The 26,641-nt window shown below is 60.7% G+C and overlaps 1 protein-coding gene across 1 annotated transcript in view; it reads left to right on the top strand.

Moving 5' to 3' along the window:
- CSPG4 (chondroitin sulfate proteoglycan 4) overlaps positions 1-26,391 on the top strand; it is a 35,422-nt gene extending 9,031 nt beyond the window's left edge. The window contains exons 2-10 of the mRNA XM_043921343.1: positions 9,793-9,956; positions 11,671-15,198; positions 16,338-16,820; positions 17,142-17,318; positions 18,918-19,116; positions 19,196-19,330; positions 19,430-19,596; positions 23,178-23,361; positions 23,639-26,391. Of these exons, the coding sequence (XP_043777278.1) occupies positions 9,793-9,956; positions 11,671-15,198; positions 16,338-16,820; positions 17,142-17,318; positions 18,918-19,116; positions 19,196-19,330; positions 19,430-19,596; positions 23,178-23,361; positions 23,639-25,473 (6,872 nt within the window). The 3' untranslated portion in view covers positions 25,474-26,391. The remainder of the gene's footprint in view (positions 1-9,792; positions 9,957-11,670; positions 15,199-16,337; positions 16,821-17,141; positions 17,319-18,917; positions 19,117-19,195; positions 19,331-19,429; positions 19,597-23,177; positions 23,362-23,638) is intronic.
- The last annotated feature ends 250 nt before the right edge of the window (positions 26,392-26,641 follow it).

Genomic DNA, 26,641 nt, shown 5'->3' on the forward strand with positions numbered 1-26,641 from the left:
CCCCTTCCTGAGCACGGGACTGCACAGCCTCAAACGCCATCCATCTCCTGTCTGTGGCTATGGCCTCCAGCTATAAATAGGGGCTCAGAGTCTATTTTCTTTCAAAACAAGCACCAGACTGTCACCACAGGCCCAGAAAAGCACTCTCCAGCTGGGGCAGTGCCCCACTGCGCCCCAGCCATTGTGTCCCACCCCACGCCCACCCCACCCCAACCTGCAGGCACTGGGGCCCTGGAGGGCAGAGGAGGACTGGAAGCAAGCCTGGAGGTAAGACAAATTGCAGGGGCAGAGCTGGGGCAAGCCTCTTAGGTGCAGCCCCTCCCGGCTGGGTCAGCCAGGGAACACGGCACCCCCCTGCCCTGCCAGGCCTTCTCCTCCCTTTCTCGCCACCTCCCGTCCCCAGTCTTGTCCCAGAGGCTCACAGTGTTAACAGAGAGAGGTGATAATCACACAACTCCTCAAGCCACGGTGGAGTCTCTTTGCACCCCAAATGCAGAGAAGGAGCTATGGACTGCGGGGAAGGGTGGGGAGCCTGTCTTTCCTGAAGGAGCGTGAAGGCATTTCACAGGCAAAAGGAAAAGGAGAGCTTGCTGGGCAGAAAGCCAAGCCTGAGCAAAGGCCGGAGTGCAGACCTGTCAGGTGTGGAGGGAAAACAGCCAAGATCTGGTGAGGCTGGCACCTTTGGGTGTTTGGAGGAGTGAACAGGAGAGCCTGGCGGGGTGGGGACAGGGTCACCCAGCACCTTCAATGCCACACCAGAGGTCTGGGGCTTGGTGGGAGGCACTGGGGAGCCATAGAAGGCATCCAGGCAAGCGAGGATGATGGAGCGACTCCGTTTAGGCTAACTGTGGCTGCGATTAACAAAGGGAGGCAGGAAATTCATTAAGCCAGGCGAGGGATGGTGACCATCTGTCTTGCGGAATGGCACAGAGAAGCAAGATGGGAGACACATTTGAAGGACGATGCAGGGGCTGAATGGATGGGAAGTTCATTCAAGGTCAGGAGGAGGGAGAGGGTCAGAGCGACTTTCAGATTTCTGCCCAGCAGCGGGTGCCTGTGGGCCCGTCACTGGGTGGTGAGCAGGTTGGAAGATAGATGATGCTGAGTCTGGCTTGAACAAGTGGGCTTGGGTTTGGGGGGCTTCCCATGGGTGTTCCTGGTGTAAATGTCCAGGGGACATTGGCAGGCAGGCCCAAGCCCTGGAGACTTGGTGCTGGAGACAGAGCTAGGCGTACCAGAGCAAAGACGCAGTGCCCAAACCCCGGGAAGAAGTTGGGGGCTGAAGAGAGGGGGCCAGAGATGGGGCAGAGCTCAGTGGGTGCAGACAGGCTGGAGAGGTCTACAGAGCCGGCAGGTGAAGGTGCTAGGCTCGGAACTATTCCAAGAGGAGTCAGGCCTGCCCAGCGGTGGGGCAGGGGGTGTCGGGCTGGGGATCTTGGTGGATCCTGGTTAGCACAGTGACCCAGCCAGGTCACTGAGGTTTCCTGGTCCACCCTCTGAGGCCGCACATTCCTGCAGGCACAGCACCAGTGCCAGGGACTTGCTTCTCAGCCTGTCTGCAGTCAGACAACAGTGCTGGTAGGAAAGCCTTCCTGCGGGCATGTCACCATCATTGTCCCTGCATCCCCTTGGGCGCCGACGTTTGCTCTGCTGGTGCATGTGTGTGGGCCTTCAGGATGGCAGATGCACTGACCTGTGGATACAGGCGCTGGGTCCTGTCCTCCAGAGCCTCCAGTCTAGCCAGACCTGTGGCCACTCAGGCTGGAGGCGGCTCTGCTCTGCCTGCTGCAGAAATCACACCTCTCCACCAGCCACTCTCTGCTGGGCTGGGCTAGCCAGAGGCCAAGGGTGTGTGTATAGGTTGGTGGGTGATCCCTGATCCAAGCCTCTGCTTCCCCTAGTCTCCTAGATGTGAGACTTCTGTCTGTGGGGTCACCCCACTCCTCTATCATATATTTCAGGTGGGGGAACTGAGGCACAGATGGTGGTGGCTTCTCCGAGCACTCGGCCTGTTGAGCACAATCTGAGCCAAATGGGTCTAGGCCTCTGTCCAAAGCCACAGTCACTGCTTCCAGTATCCCCATCCCAGCTTGCACACTCACTGTCTCCAAGATCTGCCTGCCAGGCTGGGGGAAGCCCTGAGACATCTCTCCGGCAGCCCTGCCCTCAGCGGTTTCTCAGCCCAGAATGATGGGGAGACTTGGAGATGAGCAACAGGCTTCCAGGCTCTGGCTTCTGGCCACGACAGGGGCTGGCCCACCAGAGAGCCCCGTCTTACCCCGGACAGAGCCAACACCCCTGCCTCTCCACCCTCTTCTCTGACCTCCAAGACCCCAGTGGGCATGAGTAGCACTTATCACTGGTTTCTGGAACGTGCCTCCTTCAGCCAGCCTTGAAGAAGGTCCTTCCCTGGCCCGGCCGGCCCCAAGCCAGCCACACTGGGAAAGGCCGGCTGCCAAACCACCCATGGCAAGCAGATGCTCCCCCGCCCCGCTCACTCCCTCCCACCTCCACCCCCAGCCCTGAGAGAGGGAGCCCCCTAGGACAGGAAGGGAAGGGAAAAAGTGTGTCTTGCTCAGGCAAGGGGCCAGCTCTCACACCCTCCTCCCCCTGGGGCCAGAAGCAGATGCTGCACTTCCGATTCACAGACAGTGACTAACCCCCTCCCCTCTGTGCTTCTGTGTGCACACACCCCTCCCTGAATCCACAGCACCCAGCTCTGGAGCTGCATGCACAGGGGCTTGAATCCCAGCCCGGCCGCAGCCCATCTTGACACCCTAACACAGACAACTGCCGTCTTCAAGCCTCAGTTTCCTCACCTGTAAAATGGGAGCAACCTCACAAGGACCCTGCTGGGGACTGGGGGCTGCAGGCCCGACGCCAGGCAAGGGTCCTTCCCTCTCTTTCTTCTCAGCCAAGGCCCGCTGAGATGAGGATCCCACCTTGCTTCTGCGGCCAGGAAAGCCGGAGGGAAGGGGATGTGGAAAAGGGCATGGAAATCCACCCAGCTGCCCTAGAAGGAGGCAAATTACAAGGCAAGGAAAAGCCGCTGGGAATTGCTCCGCACTGCGGCCGCCCCACCCCGGGGAGCAGCAGAGGCTCCACAAAGACTTCTTTGAGGGCCCTGCTTCCTCCCCACCCCAACCCTCCAGCCTGGGTGGACTCTGGGCTGCTGCTTCCAGCAAAACCTCTCATTTTCCCTCCCACTTCCTCTGTGCCCCACGTGGCCCCAGGGTTGGCACACGTGACTGGGCGCCCAGGGCACCAGCCTTGCCCCTGTTGGTGCCTGTGGACCAAACTCGGCATCTCCCACCCCCACCCATCCCCTGCTTCCTTTCCAGGGGTGCTCACCTTCCACAGGGGGTCCGTGAATTGGAAATGCTCCCCAGCATATGCCGCTCAGCACGGGTGGCCTCGGATGCTTGATTAAATGATAACCAAGGCCAATGACCAGGGTCAGAGATCAGCCAATAGCTAAGGAAACTGTTATCCTGCCTTGGCCTTTTGGGCCTTGCAAGGAGCCAGAAAGGCAACTGAAGAGGTTAAGTACCCCGAGGGGGAGTCTTAGAGCTCGAGAGTTCTTAGAGTGAGGAAGGGCGGGGTCATCTTGACCCCAGTGAGGTCTCCATAGTGTTGAGATGGGGAGGTGGGCAGGAGGACCTGCCCTCATAGACCTGTGCTCTATGGAGACAGCTACTGTCTCCCAAGAAGGCTGCTTTTTTTAACTCCCACGAAAGTGAAAGTGAAAGTTGCTCAGTCGTGCCCGACTGTTTGCAACCCCATGGACTGTAGCCTACCAGGCTCCTCTGTCCATGGAATTCTCCAGGCAAGAATACTGGAGCCGGTAGCCGTTCCCTTCTCCAGGGGATCTTCCCAACCCAGGGATTGAACCCAGGTCTCCCACATTGCAGGTGGATTCTTTACCCTCTGAGCCACCAGGGAAGCCACCACGGAAGTTGACTCCCATCATCTACTGTTGTTCCTACGGCTATGGCTTGCAGGCCAGGAGAGGCGCGGGTGGTTGGCGGGCCCCTGGGGTGGCTCTGGGTCAGTCCCTGGTCTGGAATCAGGGTAGCAGAGCCAGTGCCATGAGCACTGTGGGTCTGCAGGCGTGTGAGCATCTCCTAGGCGCCAGCCCCACAGGTGCTGAGCCATCTAGCCTTGGCTCTGTGACCCCAGTGTCATCACCATGCGCAGGCTACGCTGTCCTTTTGGTTTGACCTGAAGTCATCCCTCTAACTTTCCCCCTTGTTATCTTCAGTGGAAACAGCCTGGGTGGAAGGTCATAGCTCGGTTTGGGACGGCTGAGGCTAGGGGAGGACTGTGGGATGTGATGAGGGAAGGTCAGGCACCTGAGTAGGTGCGATGACAGCTTCTCCCTCACCTGGGAGCCCTGGGAGCAGGTGTAGCCAGGGAGTCATGGTCCAGCATCCAGAGCCAGACTGGATCCAAGGCACCGAATCCTCACCTGCCCACACTCACCTTGACCTGCCGTGATGCGTGGCGCTGACCTGCACTCACACACACTCATGCCCACACGCAGCCCCCTGAGGCTGTTCGGGGGTCTACTGTGCTCTGTGGGGTCAAGTTCTCATCCCCACACTTTCGCTTTCCCAGCTCTGAAATGGGAGGGGGCGGTGGCCTCACTGGCAATCCTGGGGGCGGAAGCCCTGGTTCTGAATCAGAGGGAACTTTCCACCCCACCCCGGCCTCCCCAGAGGTTCCCTGGCTTGGGAACAGAGTGCTGGTGAAGAAAAAATGAGTCCCTTGGAGGCGCGAGGAGGGGATCAGGCATGAGGTCCAGAGAACCTGGGTGACAGGGCAGAGCGCCCAGCCCATCCCTGGCATCACAGGCCCGGCTTTCAGCCCTCAGGTGGGCCACACACACCCCTCCCCGAGGGGAGACAGAGAGCCCTTCAGCCCTGCCTTGGCGCTCTCCGCAGCCCCTCAGACTCCCTCAGAGGGACTCTCCCAGCCTCACTGCTGCGTACCAAGGATCTGGTTAGAAACAGGATCTGTCACCCCTGGGGCCAAACCCCGAGAGGTCCTGGAGGAGAAGCCCAGCTTCACCCCAGAGTGGGACCCCTCCTCCCCCTGCTGCTGGCTGGCAGATCTCCCCGCCTCCTCACCCTCCCCGCTCCTGTCCCACATCCTGCCCGCTCTCTCTTGGTTTTTCTTCCTCCATCTCCTACCTCAGGTCTCCGTCTGGATTCCTGAATTCAGTCTTTGTGGAGGGGGGGGGGGGGTCTTATTTTTTAAGCTCACTTTTCATACCTTTCTCAGGCTTTCTGTGTCTCTCGGCTTCGTTCCCCTTTTACATTCCCATGGCTACGTTATTATACTGGTGAATGAATGGTGAATGAATGAATGTGTGGGTTCCCACTTTTCTCCCCACCCACCTCTCACTTCCTGCTCCATCTCAGCATCACTAGCTGAATCTCCCCCACATCCACTGGTCCAGGTCTCCCACCACCCCACCCTTGACTGCAGGGCCAGGCATTCCCCACCAGCCATCCTGCCCAGCAGCTCTGGGCTCCCGAACTTTCTCCCTTATAAAGTCAGGCGGCAGCAGACACCCAGGAATGCTGCTGCTGCCCATGACGCATGCCGGCTGCGGGGCCGCCTGGCTGCCCCCAGGCGACCAGGAATGTGATGGAAGCGGGGCACACAGAAATTGATTGCCCGAGGGTGGGTGGGGTGGGGTGCCCAGGCAGGCAGTGCTCTGACAGGTGGCAAGGCCCGGAGCTGCAGGCTTTCTGCTTCTGTCAAATTGCTTCTCCTCTGAAGCCTCAGTTTCTGTCTGGTAAATGGAAGCCAAGTGCCCTCCTCCAGGCAAGGGCCACAGAGAACCTTGATATTGTGCAACCATCACCAAGGGCTGGGGGGGTAGGTCTGGCTCTCTGGACTGTCCTAAGGCAAGGGTGGTACCCCCAGTTACAGCCGGGATGGGAAGGGGAAGAGGGGGCTGAAGACCAAGAGAGGGAGAGAAGTGGATGAGCAGAGGCAGAGACAAGGGGGCCGTGGGACAGAGACAGGGAGAGACAGACTTGGCCAACCCCAGGGGTTCCGAGGACCTGGAAGGAGCTGTGTCTGCAGCAGCCCCAGGACTGGAAAGGTACCTTTGCTTGAGCCCCTGCCCCTGGCCAGCCTGGGGGGTGGTTGGGGAGCCCGTGAGAGACTGAGAGGCCAAAATCCTGCTGTCAGGCAGAGGGTTGAATGCCATGATGCAAGTAAGCCTCATGTTTGGGGTCCCCCAGGGACAGGGACCAGGTCCTCACTCATAAACATCCTAGGAGTGGCCCAGGGAGCCAGGAGATGCCAGCGTAACCCATGCTCTGCCAGAGGGTGGCTTGTTGGGGGACCTTGGCCTAGGCTTCACCTCCATGTGTGAGGAAGGGGTGCGGCGGGGATGGAGACAGACTCTTTCTGTGCCCCCGGCCCTCGTCTCAGGAAGAGGGATGGAGGCGCCCGCCCTGGACCCAGACAGCAGCGCCCTGTTCGTGGGCAGGAAGGGCGGGAAGCTGTGGGATGCTCCACCTTCAGCAAACCTCTCGGGCGGATGGGTGCCGGGCAGGAGGGGTGGCAGCCCTCCAGGAATACACTGCCCCTTTCATGGAGCCCAGAGCAGCCAAGTCACGGCAGGCGGGCACCGAGGGGCAGGACAGGCCTAGGCACAATCATTGCTCTGTCCTGGCAGCTCCCGGCCCACACGCACACACATGCACAAACACACAGCCTTACGCAAACCCAAAACACACTCCCAGCAGCCACCCACACACTGGCACACACAGGCGAGTATACATCTCCGCAGCCCTGGACACCCGCCTGTGTACCTTCTTCCAGGCAGTGAAACCCATACCTGGGGCGCTCGTCCTGCCCCTCCTGCTTGTCCCCCGGGCCCTCTGAGGCATCCTGATCCCCCCATGCCAAAAGTTTGGAGCTGCCCAAGCAGCCCACACCATTGACCTTCTGCACACTCACCTTTGAGAGCAGACCTCAGGCCAGAAAGGGACTTTCAGGACTAATCCCTACAGACAGGAGTGGGAGAGAGTGGGAAGGGGTGCCCATTTTACAGAATGGTGACACTGAGGCCTGAATTGGACTCCTTCTCGCCCAAAGGACAGCCCACATAGCTGCTGCAGGCCTAAACTGGTGTTTTGATGAATCATGGGTCTTCTTGACCCAGGAGAGTCAAGGCCAGGCCTCCAGGCTGTAATGAGGCCTCCTCTCTCCCCCTCACTGCCCTGGCATCCCTATCAGGCTGCCGAGCCTGGTGTGGCCCCTGCTGCTCTCCTCTCTACTCCTCTGTCTTCAACATTTCCAGAACCTGTACATCAGCCTCTTGGCCTTGCTTCCCTCCGAGATTGCCCATTTCCCTCCCTCTCCTCTACATAACCCTCACCTCCCCCAGGAAGCCCTCCAGGACTGATTCCTAGCTCATGCCGTCTTTATCCTGCCTGCCTTCTCCATTTGAAGGCCCTCTCCAGCTGTTCCCCAGGCCCACCGCTCAGGACAGGGACTCTTGGTTTTTACCACTGCCACCCATCAGAGACAGTTAGAGAGGCGGCAGAAGGAGACCAGGGGATGGGGGGAATGGCGCTGTCAGAGTTTCCAAAACCGCAGCCAGCAAGGCCTCAGAGGCCTCTGTTGGGGCGAGGGGGCTTCCCGGCCTGTGCGCTGCCGGCTGCACAAGGCAGCCTGTGTGAGCCCTTCCCGCGTGGCCCCACAGGAAACAGCAGGGCCCAGCCCCTCAATGGGCCCATTCAGACCCCAGCTCTCTCTGGAAAGTTCCTCTGCTTCCTGACGCCCTCCCGCTCTGGCCTGGAGAACTGGACCAAACAGGCTGCCACTCCCCCGCGCCAGGAGGGCGCTGCAGGCAGGTGGTTCAATGGTTAGAGCCAGCCAGCTGCTTCAGTTCCTGCCTGGTCCCCAGCTGGACCGCGCCCTGGCAGGTTGGCACCCACCTTTAGTGAAAGGGAGTGTGGGTGGGGGCCTGGGCTCACTCGCACACAGCTGGGAAACAGAGGGGCCCCCAGCCAGTGCATGTTAGGCCAGTGAAGGTTTAGCAACAGGCTCTCCGGGAGAGAGGGAGCCCTGATAGATGTGTTTTGCCTCTTCCCGTGGTATAAAGAAGCTCTCTGGGCAGCGTCACGTGGCTTACAAAATTCCTGAAAGTGTTACGGTCGTCTCTTGCCAGCCGCTCTGAGCTTTGCCGTGGTGGTGGCTCCATCCTACGGGGGGCCACCTGCCTCCGCTCCTTGCCTGTGGCTGCCCCCATCTTCATGTGCTGCATTTTGTTCCTCAGAATCTGTGGTCTCGCAGATTAAACAGCCCTGTAGGCGCCTGCCAGCTGCCAGTTCCCTGGTCTGCCCCTCGCGGACGCCAAGGTGTGCTGGGTCCACCGAGCCATGTCCGCCTAGATGGCTTTGTGATTTTGCTTTGATTTCTTTAGCTTTCTAGAGAAGGCTCTGGTGTGGCTAGCAAGTGCTGGCAAGAGGGGATAAGTAGAAGGGATTTCAGCTCAGCCTGAAGGGGAGAGCTTCACCTTTCTTGGGCATCCCTCCATCTCTACAGGCTGTGTTGACTGCCTTTGGGGCACACGAGTCTGGGACTCCTCCAGTGGCTGATGCAGCTTCCTCAGGTGCAGGTTAGCTGGCTCAGGCCCCCTGGGGAACAGCGCATAGATGGCTGGTGTCAGATCATCCCTAATGAGGCCAACAGGCTTGACTGACTCACAGAGGATTTAAGAGAAGCCCAAGGAGGATGAATCATCTTTTTAACCCCCTCCTGTCTCTCCTTACCCCACCCCAGCCCTGGACATCAAGGGGGCAGAGTCAGTAATATATTTGGCACTAGTCTCCATGAAAGGAATGGACCAGAAATTGTGGCAGCAGTTTAGAGGCCAAGGGAAGCTCATTTGGAGAAACTTCCTGGAGGGGGTGACAACGTAAAAAGAGAAGGCGTCCCATAGGGCCTACACAGTGACTCTGGGAAACCCCAAATATGACCTCCTGTCATGGGAGGCCCCATCAGACCGTCAGCCACTCCCAGGCCTTGCCTTCAGTCTGAGACCCAGGCTTGGAGAACTCAGCTGAACCCTGGCTTCCGGGCCACGGTGGAAATAATGGGGCCGGATCTGACAGCTCACCAGGGACCATTAATATCTAAGCAGCAGGAAGCAATACAGGGTGATGGAGGAAGCTTTGGCCCCTTTTGGGTCTGGCATCACACATGGTCTCCATCTGGGCTCAGAGCCTTTGCTCTTGGGTGGACTCACCGCCACCAGGGCTCAGCCGTGGCCAGCCAATCCAGGAGCTAAGCCAGATGGGCGCCTCGGAGAAGGAGTCTGATCAGGGATCAGTTTGGGTAGCAGTGGTTCTCCTAGAGCTTCATTCCTGGGGGTTGTGGCCATCGGACCTGTTGATTAGGCCAGTGATTGTTTCCCTTTGAGCCAGGAAGGAGCCAGACCCAGGATGCGGATTCCTCTAGGGCCCAGGGGAAGAGAGCCAGAGCTGGCAGAAGCCTCTGGCCCCAGAAACCCCCGAGGAGGAGATCTCGATGCTTGGGATTGCTGGGTCTGACCTCCTTCAGAGCCAGGGTCCGGGCTGGACATGAGGTGAGGCTGTGCCTTCTGGTGCCAGGACCAGCAGAGGCCATGGGGGGCACCGTGGAGAACCGTGGGGGAGCCCCGGCCTGAAGCGCTGTCCCTACCACCCAGCCGTCCACCCTGAGGCACCTTTCTTCCTCCAAGCACAGGGCCGCCCTTCACCACAGCTCTCTCTTGTCACACAGCCTCCTTCTTCGGAGAGAACCACCTGGAGGTGCCTGTGGCCACGGCTCTGACCGACATAGCCCTACAGCTGGAGTTTTCCACGGCCCAGCCCGAGGCCCTGCTTCTCCTGGCGGCAGGCCCGGCTGACTACCTGCTCCTGCAGCTCTACTCCGGACGCCTGCAGGTCAGTGACGTCGCCCTGCTGGACTCCTTCTCTAGCTTCCAGTGCACCCCCCCCCACCAACTGTGACCTTGTGCATGTCACTTTCACCTTGAGGCCTCCAGGGCCCCCCCGCCCCCACGGTGAGATGGGCAGAAGTGTGAGCCCCCTCGGGAACCGGCTCTGCCCTTTTGCTCTCGAGCCACGCTGCTCACCAAGACCCCTCGCCGGCCCTCGGTGTTCTGAGCACCCTGACTGCTCTCCATTCTCTGCCATCCCATGGTCTCTTGCTCTTGGCAGGCCTTTGCTCACCACTCTGCCTGATGCAAGCTTCATTCATTCCCTGCACCTGCCTCACTCCAGCCTCTCCTTGAAGTCTCAGCGTGGGCACCCCTTCCTCACCTGGGCGGATTCCCCTCTCCTGGGTCCCAGCACCCCTGTGCATTCCTCTGGCAAAGCCCTGGCCACCCTCTATCACTACTATGACAGTATCACCACTGTCTGTCGGTGATGGAACAGCCAGGAATGCTACTGCTGTTCAATCGCTAAGTCATGTCCAACTTTTTTGTGACTCCATGGATTGTAGCCTGCCAGGCTCCTCTGTCCATGAGATTCTCCAGGCAAGAATACTGGAGCAGGTAGCCATTTCCTTCTCCAGGGGATCTTCCTGACCCAGGGAACGAACCCGTGTCTCCTGCACTGGCAGGCGGATTCTTTACCACTGAGCCACCTGGGAAGCCCCACAGCTTCCTTAATTTTATTTCATCGTTCAAGTCACCACAAGTTTTATTCGCAAAGAGTCTTCTGGCCGTCTCTGGAGGCTTTCCCCTAACCATGAAGAGTTTGAGGACATGCAGTCTTAGTCCACCTTTGGGGGAGCCATCTGTTTCCACACTCCAGTGGGGAGAGGACTCTGGTCCCCAGTCCATCTGATGCCGCCATTGCCTCTCACTGCCACAAGGTGTCACTGTTGAACATGGCCTGGTACACCCTGGCACTGATGTTCTTTCTTCCTGCCGGGTCTATTGATGCCCCACTCCTAGAAAGGGGCTCCATACACGGACTCCCAAGGCCATAAGTTCCTAGTGCTCTGCTCTTTCTACCCATTCTACCATCTGGCTGTGGGAGCCCCGCACCAGGGCCAGTTCTGGGGTCAATGTCCTAGAGACAGAACCATGTCTCTTCTCTCCCCAAGGACCCCCACCTTGGACAAGTCAAAACACAGAGCGTGTGGTTGGGTGCCCCATCCCTGAACAGTGAGCCTGGCTGCCTCAGTGACTCCAAGGGGTTTTGCTCTACTTGGGGGACACAGCAGGGGATTCCCAGGTGCCCGTTATTCCAGGGGAGGAATCTTCTGTATTCCAAGGAGGTTTTTCTGGCACTTCTCACCCAAGGAAAGAAGGGAGACATTCTTTCAGCCTAAATCTCTAGGAAATCATCTTGATTTCCCAGGCTGAATCTCTAGGAAAGCATCTTGCTTTATGACAGGTCTGGGTGGGCAGGGACCACATCTGATTCACATCGGGGTCCCCTGAGCCCTTCTGGGCCTGGTTCAGAAATCACTCTGGGAAGGGTTTGGGGGATGAGTAAAGAGCTGGCAGGAAAGAGAAAGGAGTGGCTTGAGAAGCGCTTGTTCTAGGCCCTCTGCTTCGGGGACCCCGAGTGTGGGAAGCCAGTTACGCTTTTACCGCAGAAGTGCTGGGTGCAATGTGCTTCCTTCCCTCCTGTGTCTCCTCAGGTCCGGCTTCTCCTGGGCCAGGAGGAGGTGAGGGTGCAGACCCCGGCAGAGACGCTGCTGAGCGACTCTGTCCCCCACATCGTGGAGCTGACCGTGTCAGACAGCTGGGCCTTGCTGTCAGTCGATGGGCTCCTGAATGCCTCAGCCCCAGTCCAGAGGGCCCCCCTGGAGGTCCCCTATGGGCTCTTCCTGGGGGGCACGGGGAGCCTTGACCTGCCCTACCTGACGAGAGCCAGCCGACCCCTGCGGGGTTGCCTCCACACAGCCATCCTCAATGGCCGCAGCCTCCTCCGGCCGCTGACGGCGGATGTGCCTGAGGGCTGTGCCGAGGAGTTCTCTGCCGGTGATGACGTGGCCATGGGCTTTTCTGGGCCCTACTCGCTGGCCGCCTTCCCTGCCTGGGGCACTCGGGACGAAGGCACCCTGGAGTTTACACTCACCACACGGAGCCAGAAGGCGCCCCTGGCCTTTCAGGCTGGGGGCCGGCAGGGGGACTTCATCTACGTGGACATATTTGAGGGCCACCTGCGGGCCGTGGTGGAGAAGGGCCAGGGCACGGTACTACTCCACAACAGCATGCCTGTGGCCGATGGGCAGCCCCACGAGGTCAGCATCCACGTGGATGCTCACCGGCTGGAAATCTCCGTGGACCAGTACCCCACACGGACTTCCAACCGTGGGGTCCTCAGCTACCTGGAGCCACGAGGCAATCTCCTCCTCGGGGGGCTGGATGCCGAGGCCTCTCGCCACCTCCAGGAGCACCGCCTGGGCCTGGCTGTCAACGTCTCCCTCCTGGGCTGCATGGAGGATCTCAGCGTCAACGGTCAGAGGCAGGGGCTCCAGGAAGCCTTGCTGACCCGCAACATGGCAGCCGGCTGCAGGCTGGAGGAAGACGAGTACGAGGAAGACGCCTACGGCCCATACGAAGCTTTCTCCACCCTGGCGCCAGAGGTGTGGTCGGCCATGGAGCTGCCCGAGCCCTGCGTGCCAGAACCGGGGCTGCCTCCCGTCTTTGCCAATTTCACCCAGCTGCTGACCGTCAGCCCGCTGGTGGTGGCCGAGGGAGGCACAGCCTGGCTGGAGTGGCAGCACGTGCAGCCCACGCTGGACCTGAATGAGGCCGAGCTGCGAAAGTCCCAGGTACTGTTCAGCGTGAGCCGTGGGGCCCGCCACGGCGAGCTGGAGCTGGACATCCCGGGCGCCCAGGCGCGGAAGATGTTCACCCTCCTGGACGTGGTGAACCGCAAGGCCCGCTTTGTCCATGATGGCTCCGAGGACCCCTCCGACCAGCTGGTGCTTGAGGTGTCAGTGACAACTCGGGGGGCTGTGCCTTCCTGCCTTCGCAGGGGCCAAACATACATCCTGCCCATTCAGGTGAACCCTGTCAATGACCCACCTCGCGTCATCTTCCCGCACGGCAGCCTCATGGTGATCCTGGAACACACTCAGAAGCCCCTGGGGCCGGAGGTCTTCCAGGCCTACGACCCAGACTCTGTCTGCGAGGGCCTCACCTTCCAGCTCCTAGGTGCCCCCACCGGCCTACCCGTGGAGCGCCGAGACCAGCCCGGGGAGCCAGCAACCGAGTTCTCCTGCCGGGAGCTGGAGGCAGGCAGCCTGGTCTATGTCCATCGCGGCGGGCCCGCCGCGGACCTGACATTCCGGGTCAGCGATGGGCTGCAAGCCAGCCCCCCAGTCACGCTGAAGGTGGTGGCCGTCAGGCCGGCCATTCAGGTCCTCCACAACACGGGGCTGCGCCTGGCCCAGGGCTCCGCTGCACCTGTCTTGCCCGCCAACCTGTCGGTGCAGACCAATGCCGTGGGGCAGGATGTGAGCGTGCTGTTCCGAGTCACTGGGGCCCTGCGGTTGGGAGAGCTGCAGAAGCAGGGGGCAGGCGGGGCGGAGGGCACCGAGTGGCGATCTACACAGGCCTTCCACCAGCGGGACGTGGAGCAGGGCCGCGTCCGGTACCTGAGCACTGACCCCCAGCACCACGCCGAGGACACGGTGGAGAGCGTGGCCCTGGAGGTGCAGGTGGGCCAGGAGGCCCTGAGCAATCTGACCTTCCCAGTGACGGTCCAGAGAGCCACGGTGCGGCTGCTGCGGCTGGAACCACTGCACACCCAGAACACCCAGCAGGAGGCCCTCACCACAGCCCACCTGGAGGCCAGCCTGGAAGAGGCAGGCCCGCACCCCGCCACTTTCCTCTATGAGGTGGTGCAGGCCCCCAGGAAGGGCAATCTTCAGCTCCAGGGCACGCGGCTGTCAGACGGCCAGAGCTTCACCCAGGATGACCTGCGGGCCGGCCGGGTGACTTACGGGGCCACAGCTCGTGACTCAGAGGCAGTGGAGGATGCCTTCCGTTTCCGCGTCACGGCCACGCCACACTTCTCCCCACTGTACACCTTCCCCATCTACATCGGCGGTGATCCGGATGCCCCCGTCCTCACCAACGTCCTCCTCTCGGTGCCCGAGGGTGGGGAGGGCGTCCTCTCTGCTGACCACCTCTTCGTCAAGAGTCTCAACAGCGCCAGCTACCTCTATGAGGTCATGGAGCGACCCCGCCACGGCAGGTTGGTGTGGCGGGACGCACAGGACAAGGCCACCATGGTGACATCCTTCACCAACGAGGACCTGCTGCACGGCCGGCTGGTCTACCAGCACGACAACTCGGAGACCACGGAAGATGACATCCCCTTTGTGGCTACCCGCCAGAGCGAGGGCAGCAGTGACATGGCCTGGGAGGAGGTCCGGGGTGTCTTCCGCGTGGCCATCCAGCCCGTGAACGACCACGCTCCTGTGCAGACCATCAGCCGCATCTTCCACGTGGCTCGCGGCGGGCAGCGGCTGCTGACCACAGACGACGTGGCCTTCAGCGATGCCGACTCCGGCTTTGCAGATGCTCAGCTGGTGCTGACCCGCAAGGACCTCCTCTTCGGCAGTATCGTGGCTGTGGACGAGCCCTCTCGGCCTATATACCGCTTTACCCAGGAGGATCTCAGGAACCGGCGGGTCCTTTTTGTGCACTCGGGGGCCGACCGCGGCTGGATCCAGCTGCAGGTGTCTGATGGGCAGCACCAAGCCACCGCGCTGCTCGAAGTGCAGGCCTCTGAGCCTTACCTCCGTGTGGCCAATGGCTCCGGCCTGGTGGTCCCTCAAGGAGGCCAGGGCACCATTGACACAGCTGTGCTCCCCCTGGACACCAACCTAGATATCCGCAGTGGAGATGAGGTCCACTACCAGGTCACATCCGGTCCACGCTGGGGGCAGCTGCTCCGGGCTGGCCAGCCGATCACCAGCTTCACGCAGCAGGACCTGCTGGAGAGAGCCATTCTCTACAGCCACAATGGCAGCCTCAGCCCCCGCGATACCCTCGCCTTCTCTGTGGAGGCAGGGCCTGTGCACACGGAAGCCACCCTGCAAGTGACCATCGCCATCGAGGGGCCAGTGGCCCCCCTGCACCTGGTCCGGCACAAGAAGATCTATGTCTTCCAGGGAGAGGCAGCTGAGATCAGAAGGGACCTACTGGAGGTAAAGGGCTGAGCAGAGGTCTGGGCCGGGTAAACGGGGCCCCTACCCCCAGCAGTCATGCCAGGCATGCTTGCTTGGATGGTTTGGGATGTAAGTGTGGTGGCTTCTGGGCCAGGTGTGTGTATGTGCCTTGGGTGTGTACCTGTGCATCTGCATGTTGTGTGCCTGAGGGTGTCTGGGCATTGTTGTGTATGCACGGCTGCCTGTGGGTTGCATGTTCCTGCACATGTCACATGCACACATGAACACACTGTGGCCAACATGCAGATTCCTGGGCTCTACCCAGACCACAGAGTCTGATGTGGAGCCTGAGCATCTGCATTCAAATAGGAGTAGGCTGTCTGGAGGGTTTTGACAGGTGCAGACTTTGAGGATTACAGGCCTTAGAGACAGGTTTGGCTTCCCCCACCCCCCTGGCCAGCTCCTGTGTCCTCAGTTCTTTTCCTGGACCTCAGACCAGGCCTTGAGGGCTGCTGGCCACCCAGGAACCTCACTGAGCAACCATAGGCCATCCAGTAGGTCCATTGCCTTGCTGTGTGACCTCATACCAGTCGCTTGCCCTCTCTGGGCCTTATTCTCCTACTGGGAATAAGCTGCCAACTTCTGAGCCTCTTGTGGTTGTTGAACCTGTCAAGACTTCAGGGCAGATGGTGACTAAACATGTCTGGTGGCTGGAAGTCTTTGCCCAGGAGAAGGCAGCTTTGAAGAGCTAGGCTTTGAAAAGTCTGGGGTTTAACAGCAGAGAGCAGGGGGACAGTCTTCCAGGCAGAGGGGAAGAATCAGACATGTGAGCTTGGGGTGGTGTGTAGCCTGTTATGGCTGGGTCATCAGATGAGGGAGCACCTTCCTTCCAGGCCCTGGACTGGACTCGGGTCTGCAAGCTCCATAGAGCCCCGTAGTGTAGAAATCCAGGTCGCTCAGAAGGACGGGGCGCCCTCTGGTGGCAGTAGCGTGGCATGGCGAGTCAGTGTGTCTGTCCGTGTGTGACGTGTGTGTGTCCGGGTGCACACATTGGCGTGTGGTAAGACTGTACGTCCGTGTCACTGAACCTGAGGCTGTGTGATTGTATACATTTCCACCAGAGTGTGTGTGTCTCAGAGGCCTCAACAGGCTCCCGCTGTGACCCCTCTGATAACCAGGCAGCCCAGGAGGCAGTGCCGCCGGCAGACATCGTGTTCTCGGTGAAGACCCCGCCGAGCGCCGGCTACCTGGTGATGCTGTCCCACGGCGCCGTGGCAGCCGAGCCGCCCAGCCTGGACCCCGTGCACCGTTTCTCCCAGGAGGCAGTGGATGCGGGCAGGGTCCTGTACCTGCACTCCCGCCCCGAGGTCTGGAGCGACACCTTCTCCCTGGATGTGTCCTCAGGCCTGGGTGCTCCCCTCGAGGGCGTCCGCGTGGAGCTGGAGGTGCTGCCCGCCGCCATCCCCCTAGAGGCGCAGAACTTCAGTGTCCCGGAGGGCGGTGCCCGCACCCTGGCCCCGCCCCTGCTCCGCGTCGCTGGGCCCTACTTCCCCACGCTGCCGGCCCTCCACCTGCAGCTGCTGGAGCCGCCGCGTCATGGGGCCCTGCAGAGAGAGGAGGGGCCTCAAGACAGGAGCCTCAGCGCCTTCTCCTGGAGAGAGGTACGGTCAGGGAGGCCCAGGGTGCAGCCCAGCTCTGGGGGTCAAGTCTGGGGGTATGCAGGGAGAGGGGGCAGGAGCCCACATTTCCAGGGCATCTCATCTCACCCTCCTTCTCCAGCAGAGAGAGATGAGTGTCCCCATTTCCTTCATTCTTTCACTCTGGGAGAAATGACGGTCCCCATCGCCGCCTGCAGAAACAGAGGCTCTGAAGGAGTCAGTCTCCCGTGCCCAAAGGCAGGGCATGAAGGGTGCTGGGCCTGAGACCCACCAGGGGACTCAGGCCTGCTGGGGCCTGACCTCTGGCCTGGGGCCTGCCCACAGGTGGAACAGCAGCTGATCCGCTACGTGCATGATGGGAGCGAGACGCTGGCAGACAGTTTTGTCCTAGTGGCTAACGCCTCAGAGATGGACCGCCAAAGCCACCCCGTGGTCTTCACCATCACCATCCTGCCTGTCAACGACCAGCCCCCCATCCTCACCACAAACACAGGCCTGCAGGTGAGAGCGTTCTAGGACCGCCTCCCACTGTCCCCGTCCCCGCCAGAGAAGCCCAGCACGTAGCTCCCCTTCTGTGAGCCTCAGTTTCCCCCTCTGTAAAATGGGGATCCTGCCCCATGATGCCCTAGGTTGTTGGGAGGAGAGAAGAGCTACCGCACCAAAAATAAAACACAGGTGTGAGGCTTTGTAATTGGTCACTTACAAGAGCAGCAGACAGCCTTGTGAATGGACATGCTTGATCCCGCTGCTCCCTGGACTCACCCTCATCAGGAAGCTTTTGCTCTTTCTCAGCACCAGGACTACTGAAGAAAGCTGTTTCTAACCCTTAGGGGTGGACTCCAACTGTTCCCCACTTCCACCCCCAGCAAGTGCAGGCCGCAGCTTGACTCCCCAGTCCCCTGACTCTTACACTACTGCAGGGTGGTGGTGTCCCCATCCAGCAGAGGTGGAAGCTGAGGCCCAGACAGGTGACAGGACTTCTCCAGGGTCACAGTGGGAGTCACCGATGGAACAGAAAGAGTGGCTTGACCAGGGCCACACAGCAGGACAGCAGACGGGCAGGGCCCTGAATGCTGACCTCTAGAGTATAGTCTCTGGCTCAGCAGCAGCTATGGAAGGTTTCAGAAGAGGGCTGATTTGGGCTGTCTGTGACATGAGAATCTTTGGTGTATAGGATGTGCCTGTGGGGAACAGCCCGGTGCGGGGGAGGCCAGCAGAGGGTAGGTTTCAGGCTGAGGGCTGCCCAGAGACCACAGTCAGATGGCGCTGTGTGCCGTTTCGCCACCAGGTGGTGCTGTCTACCGTGTTTGTGCCAGGAGCCCTGTGCTAAGGCCCGGTCTATACATTATGGCCCTCCTTCCAGAGCTCTGGCTGAGGTCAGCCTTGGGCTGGGAGAGGGAATCCCAGCGTGCTTGGTTTTCCAGGGAGCCCCTTCCCAGTACCGCTCATAAGTTGCTGACCCAACTGGACCCTCGGAACGTGATTCTGTCCTGCTGACAGGATGGAGGCTTGTGGGGTCTCCCCTTCACTCAGCCTGGGGAGGGGCTGCCTGCACCCAGGAAGCCTTTACCCAACTGCCTGGGGGCTGGTGATTGCACTGGGAACACCTGGGCCCCCATCAAGCACTGCAAGACAGTGGCCTGCCACCAGCCTCTCCAGCTCACCACGCCTCCCACCCCCTCCCTCACCTGGAAAGAGCGCCCATTTCTAAGTATCCTGATCCGATTCCCATCCCGTGCTCCTACCCAGACTCACCATGGAGGGTCTGAAGGGAGACCCCTGCCCTGCTGGTGAACCACAGAGGTGGCACTATGGGTCAGGGTTGGGGGGTCTCTGGGGGCTGAAAGCTGGGGGCTTCCTGGGGTAGGGGTACATGAGCTGGTCTTGAGGGACAAGCTGGACTAGGGCAGATGGAGAGCTGGGAGCCTGGGCATGGGAACCTTGGGCCAACAGGGGAAAGTGAATGGGGTGGAGGGCCCCTTTGTGCGGGGGAGCCCCGTATGGCGGTACAGTTGGAGCCCTGACGATGCGCCCAGGCCAGGGAGGAATGAAGTGGGTGGGCTTGGTGGGAGCAGACCCCTCACAGGCCTGTATCCCCAGATGTGGGAGGAGACCACGGTGCCCATCCCAGCGGAGGCCCTTATGGGCACAGACAGCGACTCCGGACCCGAGGACCTGGTCTACACCCTGGAGCGGCCCAGCAACGGACGGGTGGTGCTGAGTACAGCGCCGAGCACCGAGATCCACAGCTTCACCCAGGCCCAGCTCGACAGCGGACTCGTGCTGTTCTCACACAGAGGTGGGTGCGGGGAGGTGGGGGTGCCCCGAGGCTGGGCGCCCGCGTGGGCCGGCGAGGCTCAACTCCCCTCCCGTCCTAGGAGCCCTGGACGGAGGCTTCCGCTTCAGCCTGTCTGATGGCGAGCACAGCTCCGCGGGACACTTCTTCCGGGTGACGGCCCAGAAGCAGCTGCTCCTCTCCCTGGAAGGCAGCCGGACGCTGACCGTCTGCCCAGGTGGGCGAGCCACGCCGGGGCCCCTCTGCCTCCCCAGCGGCCGTGGGTCTGGCCCTGGCTCCCGGTCAGAGGCCGACAGTCCCCCTTGGCCTCTTGCAGGGTCCGTCCAGCCGCTCAGCAGCCAGAGCCTGAGAGCCAGTTCCAGTGCGGGCACTGACCCCCAACACCTGCTCTACCGGGTGTTGGGGGGCCCCCGGCTTGGCCGGCTCTTCCACACCCAGCAGGGCAGCACCGGGGAGGCCCTGGAGAACTTCACTCAGGCAGAGGTAAGGGCCGCTGTCTTCAGCCACTCGAGGCTTAGACTCCATCCAGTCTAAGGCCCACTCTCCCCCTGGACACACTTGTGGACACGGGTCCCAGCTCCAGCCTCCCTGGGCCTGCCATGGTCCAGGCCCTGCATGCCCCACCTTCCAGAAGCTGCCAGGCTGGGGGGTGGGGGAGGGATGGGGCTTAGTGTTCCAGAGAAAGGAAGAAGGATGCAGGAGACCAGGGCTCTAGGGGCCCAGAGCAGGGATCAGATTCTCAGACTTGGCTTCCAGAAGGAACTGCACTTGGACCTTAGGGGACTAGGGCAAGGGTATACTGCATAGGGGACACTAGACACCCCCAGTGGCTGGTGAGGGACAGTGTTTGGTTTGGGGGGGATAGAGTTTGGGATGAAGGCAGCTGGTGGGCTTGAGGGCAGAGATGTGTGCCTGGGGCTCAGGTGAAGAGCCAGAAAGAAGCAGAGTGGGTCCTGAAAGCAGATGAGTGGACACAAGCAGCTGAGTAAGTCGAGCTGGGGGTGAAGCTGCCATCCATGCTTCAGGGCAGCTTCAGGACACAGCTGTCCCTGAGCAGAGGCCACCAGTGAAAGCTAGAACTCAACCATGGGAAGAGGCAGACCACCAGGCTGCTTCTGTGGGGGTTCCAGAGCACTCTGTGCTACCTGGGCCAGTGGGGCCAGCAGCCATCATTTAAATTAAGGTCCCTGTAAGCGCAGGAGGCGCCAGGCATTCCAGGGCAGCCTTGGCTCTCCCTGAAGGCGGAGCATGGCGGTGGGGGGTGGGGGTGGGATTGTCTTCCAGGTGAGGGCAGGAAGGAACTTTAATGAGAGTGGGAACAGGTTCTCAGGTCTCTCACATCACCGTCCCCCAGGCTCGTGTTCTCTGTGCTCCCAGCATCTGCTATGGCCCCCCTTCCCAGCGCCCCCCCCACAATTAAATATTCAGCAGGGCAGCTGTGCACCCTGAATCCCAGGATGCCCGGGGAGGGGGGTGGAGCAGGAAGAGGACTTCAGGCCCCTCCCCCACACCGTGGACTAGATTGAATGGCCACCAGGGGGCCAGGCTGGCAGCACCACCCAGGGAAGCTGGAGGAGGCTTTGAGGCAGACACACCCTCCCCTTGGTGAAGGGGGCAGGGCAGAACCGGGTGGGATCTGACAGTGCCTAGGTGGCACAGTACTCTGAGCTGGGGGGAGTGGAGAGGAGACAGGGGCCAGGTGTCTCCATTCTACAGATAAGGAAGCTGAGGCTTACAGAGGTCAAAGGACTTTATTCGGATCCCGTGGCGATTTGAAGCCATCCCGGGGCTATGCCTTCGGATTGCTAGTCCAAGATTCTTTCAGCAAAGGATGCTGCTGGTTCCCAGAAGCCAGGGACCCCTCCTCACCTCGCCTGTGACTTGCCTCATCCCCAACCAGACAGCCCCCCCACCCACAAGTACCTCATGTACCCAGACCTCCAGCTTCCCCCCACTCAGCTCCCGAGGGTCTCTGTTTCCTTCCTGCTCATCGGTCAGCACCGGGCCAGAGGTCACAACTGGCAGTCCTTGTGGACCACAGCTGGCCCACAGATGTGTTTTATTTGGCTTGCACATGCATTTAATATTTTTAAATTAGTGGTCAAGATATAACCTTTGGGGTATTTCACCCACACACAACCTGATTTCCAGTTTCTTAAAAAGTTTGTGTTCCCCTCTCCTGGACAGCCTCTGAAGAGCACCTCCTGCTTGGACCAGCTCTGCTCCCCATCCTGACTCGGCAGGGTGCCCCACTTCACCACAACCCCAGTGCAATAGTGAGATGGAAGCCTAGAGCCTCCCACACACTGTGACCCCAGTCGGCTTCCTCCTCACTATTGCACAAGTCCTGTTTTTCCACGAGAAGGAAAATAGTTCCCTGTGTCTCCTAAAAGGGGAAAACAAAAGATAAGCCAAGAAGACACATTGGGATTAGAAGGGGAGGGAGTGGATTTCTTGATGGAAGTGGAGACTATTCCTTGGTGTTTAACAGCTGGCCCTAGAGAACAGCGGGCGTGGCTGGAGTGGAGAGGGAGGAGGTGAGGTCGCAGGTAACGGGTCACATCGGGTCTTTGAAACCTAAGGGTGCTGAGCCATTGCACTGTCTGAGCAAGACTGACAGAACCCAACTTACATTTTTAAAGGCTCACCCTGACTTCTGTGTTAGAACCCACCTGCGAATGCAGGAGACCTAAGAGATGCAGGTTCTATCCCTGGGTCAGAAAGATCCCCTCGAGGGGGGCCTGGCAACCCACTCCTTACCTGGAGACTCCCCATGGACAGAGGAGCCTGGCGGGCTAGGCTCCATAGGGTTGCAAAGAGTCGGACACGACTGAAGTGACTTAGCACACATGCGTGAGGGGCAGAGAGAGAGCCAGGACACAGTTAGGAGGCTCCGGCAATGATCCAGGCCAGAGATGACACTGTTAAGAGAGGAAGCGAGGAATCAGGGGTGACTCAGGCTCTGGGGACCCGAGCCACGGGAAGAACAGAGCCATGCCCTCCATAGTGGGAAGGCTGGGAGAGGCGGAGCAGGTCAGGGGTCGTCTCGGATATGCTGAGTTTGAGATGTCCCTCAGACATCCCAGTGGAGCTGCCCAGGAAGCAGGTGGCTATGAGCCTGGAGTTCAGGAGAGTGAAGCCCGGGGTTGGAGAGACAAATAAAGGGGTCATCTCATGGCTGGCATCTGAGGATGTGAGACCCAGTGAGAGTACATGGGTAGTGCCTGTAGGCAGACTGTCAAGGCCAAACCACAGACATCGGGGGGAAGGGGCAGGACCAGCAGGAGAGTCTGTGAAGAAGCAACTAGTAAGGCTGGAGGTCAACCAAGGGAGCAGAACCACTTGGAAGCCATCCGGTAGGCTGGAGGAAGGAACACTCACTTGTGTCCAGTGCTGCTGAGAACTGGCCTCTGGATTCAGTGACATGGAGGCCATGGTCCCCTTGGCAACAGCAGGAACCCAAGTCTGGGGGCAGTGTGCTCAAGACTGCATAGGGGAAAGTATAGACTATTCCTTCTGGCTTTTTGCTGCAAAGAGCCTAAAAGGTGGAAGAACGAATGTTGGTGTAAAAAGTAAAGTCAGGAGAGGTTTCTTCTTTAAGATGGACGGAAAGCATAGTTCCCTAATGATGGGACTGATCCGTCTGGGGGGACGTTGATGCCGTGGGGAGAAGATGGGCATTGGTAGAAGTGGTGGCTTCAGTAGGGAGGAGGGACAGGGATTTCATACAAAAGAGGACCGAGCTGCTGTGGACAGAGGCACAGATAGAGTACTGCTTTCCCAGGGGCTCCGAGACATGAGGTGACTCGCCCAAGGTGGTAGAGCTGGGGTTTGACAGAGGCGTCCGGATCCAGAGCCTAGCTCTTCATTGTCATGTGACTGTTTTGTGGCGACCTGCTAAGCTGATGAAGGAGACATAGAGCGAGGCAAACTGGGGAGAGCCGAGAGGGTGGCTGGGCTCTGGGGGTCTACCAGGGAGACCCCAGGGCCCAGTGCCAGCGCCAGCCTCCGAGGGGGTCCCAGGCCCTGCAGGATCCCATCCAACCAGTGGGGTGTCCCCGCAGGTATATGCTGGGAACGTTCTGTTTGAGCACGAGATGCCCTCTGAGCCCTTCTGGGAGGCCCATGACACCCTGGAGCTCCAGCTGTCCTCACCCCCTGCCCCCGACATGGTCGCCACCCTTGCCGTGACCGTGACTTTCGAGGCTGCCTGTCCCCAGCGCCCCAGCCGCCTCTGGAGGAACAAAGGTGAACAGCATCATAGGCTGGCAAATTTGGGGGTGGGGGGCACAAGGCCAAAGGTCAGCAGCTCATGTCAGCTCTGAGGACCTGGTATATTACAGGGAGGATGGGCAGGTGGGGTCAGCAGGGGGATATGATCCCAGTCCTCCTGGGACCCTGAGGCCCAGGCTGGGGTGCCTGGTCTCAGCGGGTAGGGACAACCCGGCCTTGAAGACTCTGGTCTGAAGGTCCACGGCTCTCCCTTTGGTGGACGGGACCTTCACAGCCTGTGTCCTGTCCCCAGGTCTCTGGGTCTCCGAAGGCCAGAGGGCAGAGATCACCACCGCGGCCCTCGACGCCGCCAACCTCCTGGCCAGCGTCCCATCGCCCCGACGCCTGGAGCATGACGTACTCTTCCAGATCACGCAGTTCCCCACGCGGGGCCAGCTGTTGGTGTCCGAGGAGCCCCTCCACGCCGGGCGGCCCCACTTCCTGCAGTCTGAGCTGGCCGCAGGGCAGCTGGTGTACGCCCACGGCGGCGGGGGCACCCAGCAGGATGGCTTCCGCTTCCGCGCCCACCTCCAAGGGCCGGCGGGGACCTCCGTGGCGGGACCGCAGACCTCAGAGGCCTTCGCCATCACGGTGCGCGATGTGAATGAGCGGCCGCCGCAGCCTCAGGCCTCCATCCCACTCCGGCTCACCCGAGGCTCCCGCAGCCCTGTCTCCCGGGCCCAGCTGAGCGTGGTGGACCCAGACTCCACTCCCGGGGAGATCGAGTATGAGGTGCAGCGGGCCCCCCACAACGGCTTCCTGAGCCTGGCGGGGGCCAGCCCGGGGCCGGTGACCCGCTTCACGCAGGCTGACGTGGATGCAGGACGCCTGGCGTTCGTGGCCAATGGGAGCAGCGTGGTGGGCGTGTTCCAGCTGAGCGTGTCCGACGGGGCCAGCCCCCCGCTGCTCATGTCCCTGGCCGTGGACGTCCTGCCCTCAGCCATTGAGGTGCAGCTGCGGGCGCCTCTGGAGGTGCCCCAAGCTTTAGGGCGCTCCTCCCTGAGCCGGCAGCAGCTCCGCGTGGTTTCCGATCGGGAGGAGCCAGACGCAGCCTACCGCCTCACCCAGGGGCCCCGGTATGGACATCTGCTGGTGGGCGGGCAGCCTGCCACAGCCTTCAGCCAGCTCCAGGTAGACCAGGGAGACGTGGTCTTTGCCTTCACCAACTTCTCCTCCTCTCACGATCAGTTCAGCATCCTGGCGCTGGCCAGGGGTGCCAACGCATCCGCCACGGTGAACGTCACCGTGAGGGCTCTGCTGCACGTGTGGACAGGTGGGCCGTGGCCCCAGGGTGCCACCCTGCGCCTGGACCCCACTGTCTTAGATGCGGGAGAGCTGGCCAACCGCACCGGCAGTGTGCCGCGTTTCCGGCTCCTGGCAGGACCCCGGCATGGCCGCGTGGTTCGAGTGCCCCGGGCCAGGACAGAGCCTCGGGGAGGCCAGCTTGTGGAGCAGTTCACCCAGCAGGACCTTGAGGATGGCCGGCTGGGGCTGGAGGTTGGCAGGCCAGAGGGTAGCTCTCCCGGCCCCACGGGTGACAGTCTCATTCTGGAGCTGTGGGCAAGGGGTGTCCCTCCCGCTGTGGCCTCGCTGGACTTTGCCACGGAGCCTTTCAACGCAGCCCGGACCTACAGAGTGGCCCTGCTCAGTCTGCCTGAGGCTGCTCGGACCGAAGCCGGGGAGCCAGAGAGCGGCACCCCCACAGGCGGGCCAAGCCCAGCGACCTCCAGCCCCGTGCCCCCCATGGCCAGCGGGGGCTTCCTGGGCTTCCTGGAGGCCAACATGTTCAGCGTCATCATCCCCATTTGCCTGGTCCTCCTGCTCCTGGCCCTCATCGTGCCTCTGCTCTTCTACCTACGCAAACGCAACAAGACAGGCAAGCACAACGTCCAGGTGCTGACTGCCAAGCCCCGAAACGGCCTGGTCAGTGACGCCGAGACCTTCCGCAAGGTGGAGCCAGGCCAGGCCATCCCACTGACGGCAGTGCCTGGCCAGGGGCCCCCATCGGGGGGCCAGCCTGACCCCGAGCTGCTGCAGTTCTGCCGGACAGCCAACCCTGCCCTCAAGAACGGCCAGTACTGGGTGTGAGGCCTGGCCTGGGCCCAGATGCCGATTGGGCCAGGGACAGGCTTGCTTGGGCCCCGGCCCCATTGCTCCCATGCCCTGGTGCAGTCTGAGTCTCCCCAGGGCCAGAGAGTCCTGGGGACACCAGGATGTGGAGGGTGCTGGGAAGCAGGCCCAGGGATCCAGGACCAAGTGGAGACAAGAGCTGGAACCTCCCCGGCTCACTTCCGGCCAAGAGAACTGCAAGGGGCCGAGAACAGAGGCAGGCTCAGAGTCAGGTCCCTGCCCTGGAGCAAGTGTGGGTGATCAAAACCAGAGCCACCTCCTAGATAAGCAGGACTCTGAGTCCTGGGTCTGTGACCTTGGGTAAGTCACACTTGACCCAGGCTGCTAAGAGGGCAAGGAGCAGAGAGGGATGGCGGGGCCAGATGGGGATTCCTGGATTTTCCATGCCATGCCAGGCCTGCCCTCATCTCTGCCCCAGGATGGGGAGGAAAACTTCCCCTGGTTTTTCAGGGAGATGCTATTCCCTGGGGCAGAGGGCAGGAGGAGAGGGTCCCCCCCCTACTCTCTCAAAAGCATAAGCAGTGGAATCATATATCCAGGGTGCCAGGTGGGTGGGTTGCTCTGGGATGGTTTTATTTAAGGGGGATTGCAAGGAAGCTATTTAACATGGTGCTGAGCCAGCCCAGACTGATGGAGCCCCTGGGGTAAGGGATGGAGAAAGGTCTGAGGCCAGCTCAGTCCCAAGGCCCCACCTTGATGGACTGATGGCTAGGCGAGAGTGGGTCTGTGGCCCTGGAGAGGGCTGGGCTGGGGAGCATGCAGGTTCTCAAGCCCTGGACTGCTGCAATGCCTGTGCCCCTTGAGGACTGTGGGGTGGGTACTTGGGGGCACTGGGCTCTGTGAGGCCTGGATAAAAGGTGCTTCAGAGGTTCTGGACAGCTGTGTGTTGTTTGTCTGACTGTGTACTGGGGGCCCGTCCACACTAGCCTGCACTCCCCCAGGCCTGTCACCAGGATAGATGGGGCCTGAATTTCCACCTCCTAGAGCCTTTCAGATCTCTGCCTCCACGTGTGCGGGCAGGTGGGCCAGTCTTTGTGGGATGGGGCTTTGATTTGGTAGAGATAACTAGGCCCTCTTCAAAGAGCTTGAAGAAAAGAAAAACAAAACCAAGAAACATTCAGAGCCC

This window comes from Cervus elaphus, chromosome 13, assembly GCF_910594005.1.
Source record: "Cervus elaphus chromosome 13, mCerEla1.1, whole genome shotgun sequence".
NCBI lineage: Eukaryota > Metazoa > Chordata > Mammalia > Artiodactyla > Cervidae > Cervus > Cervus elaphus.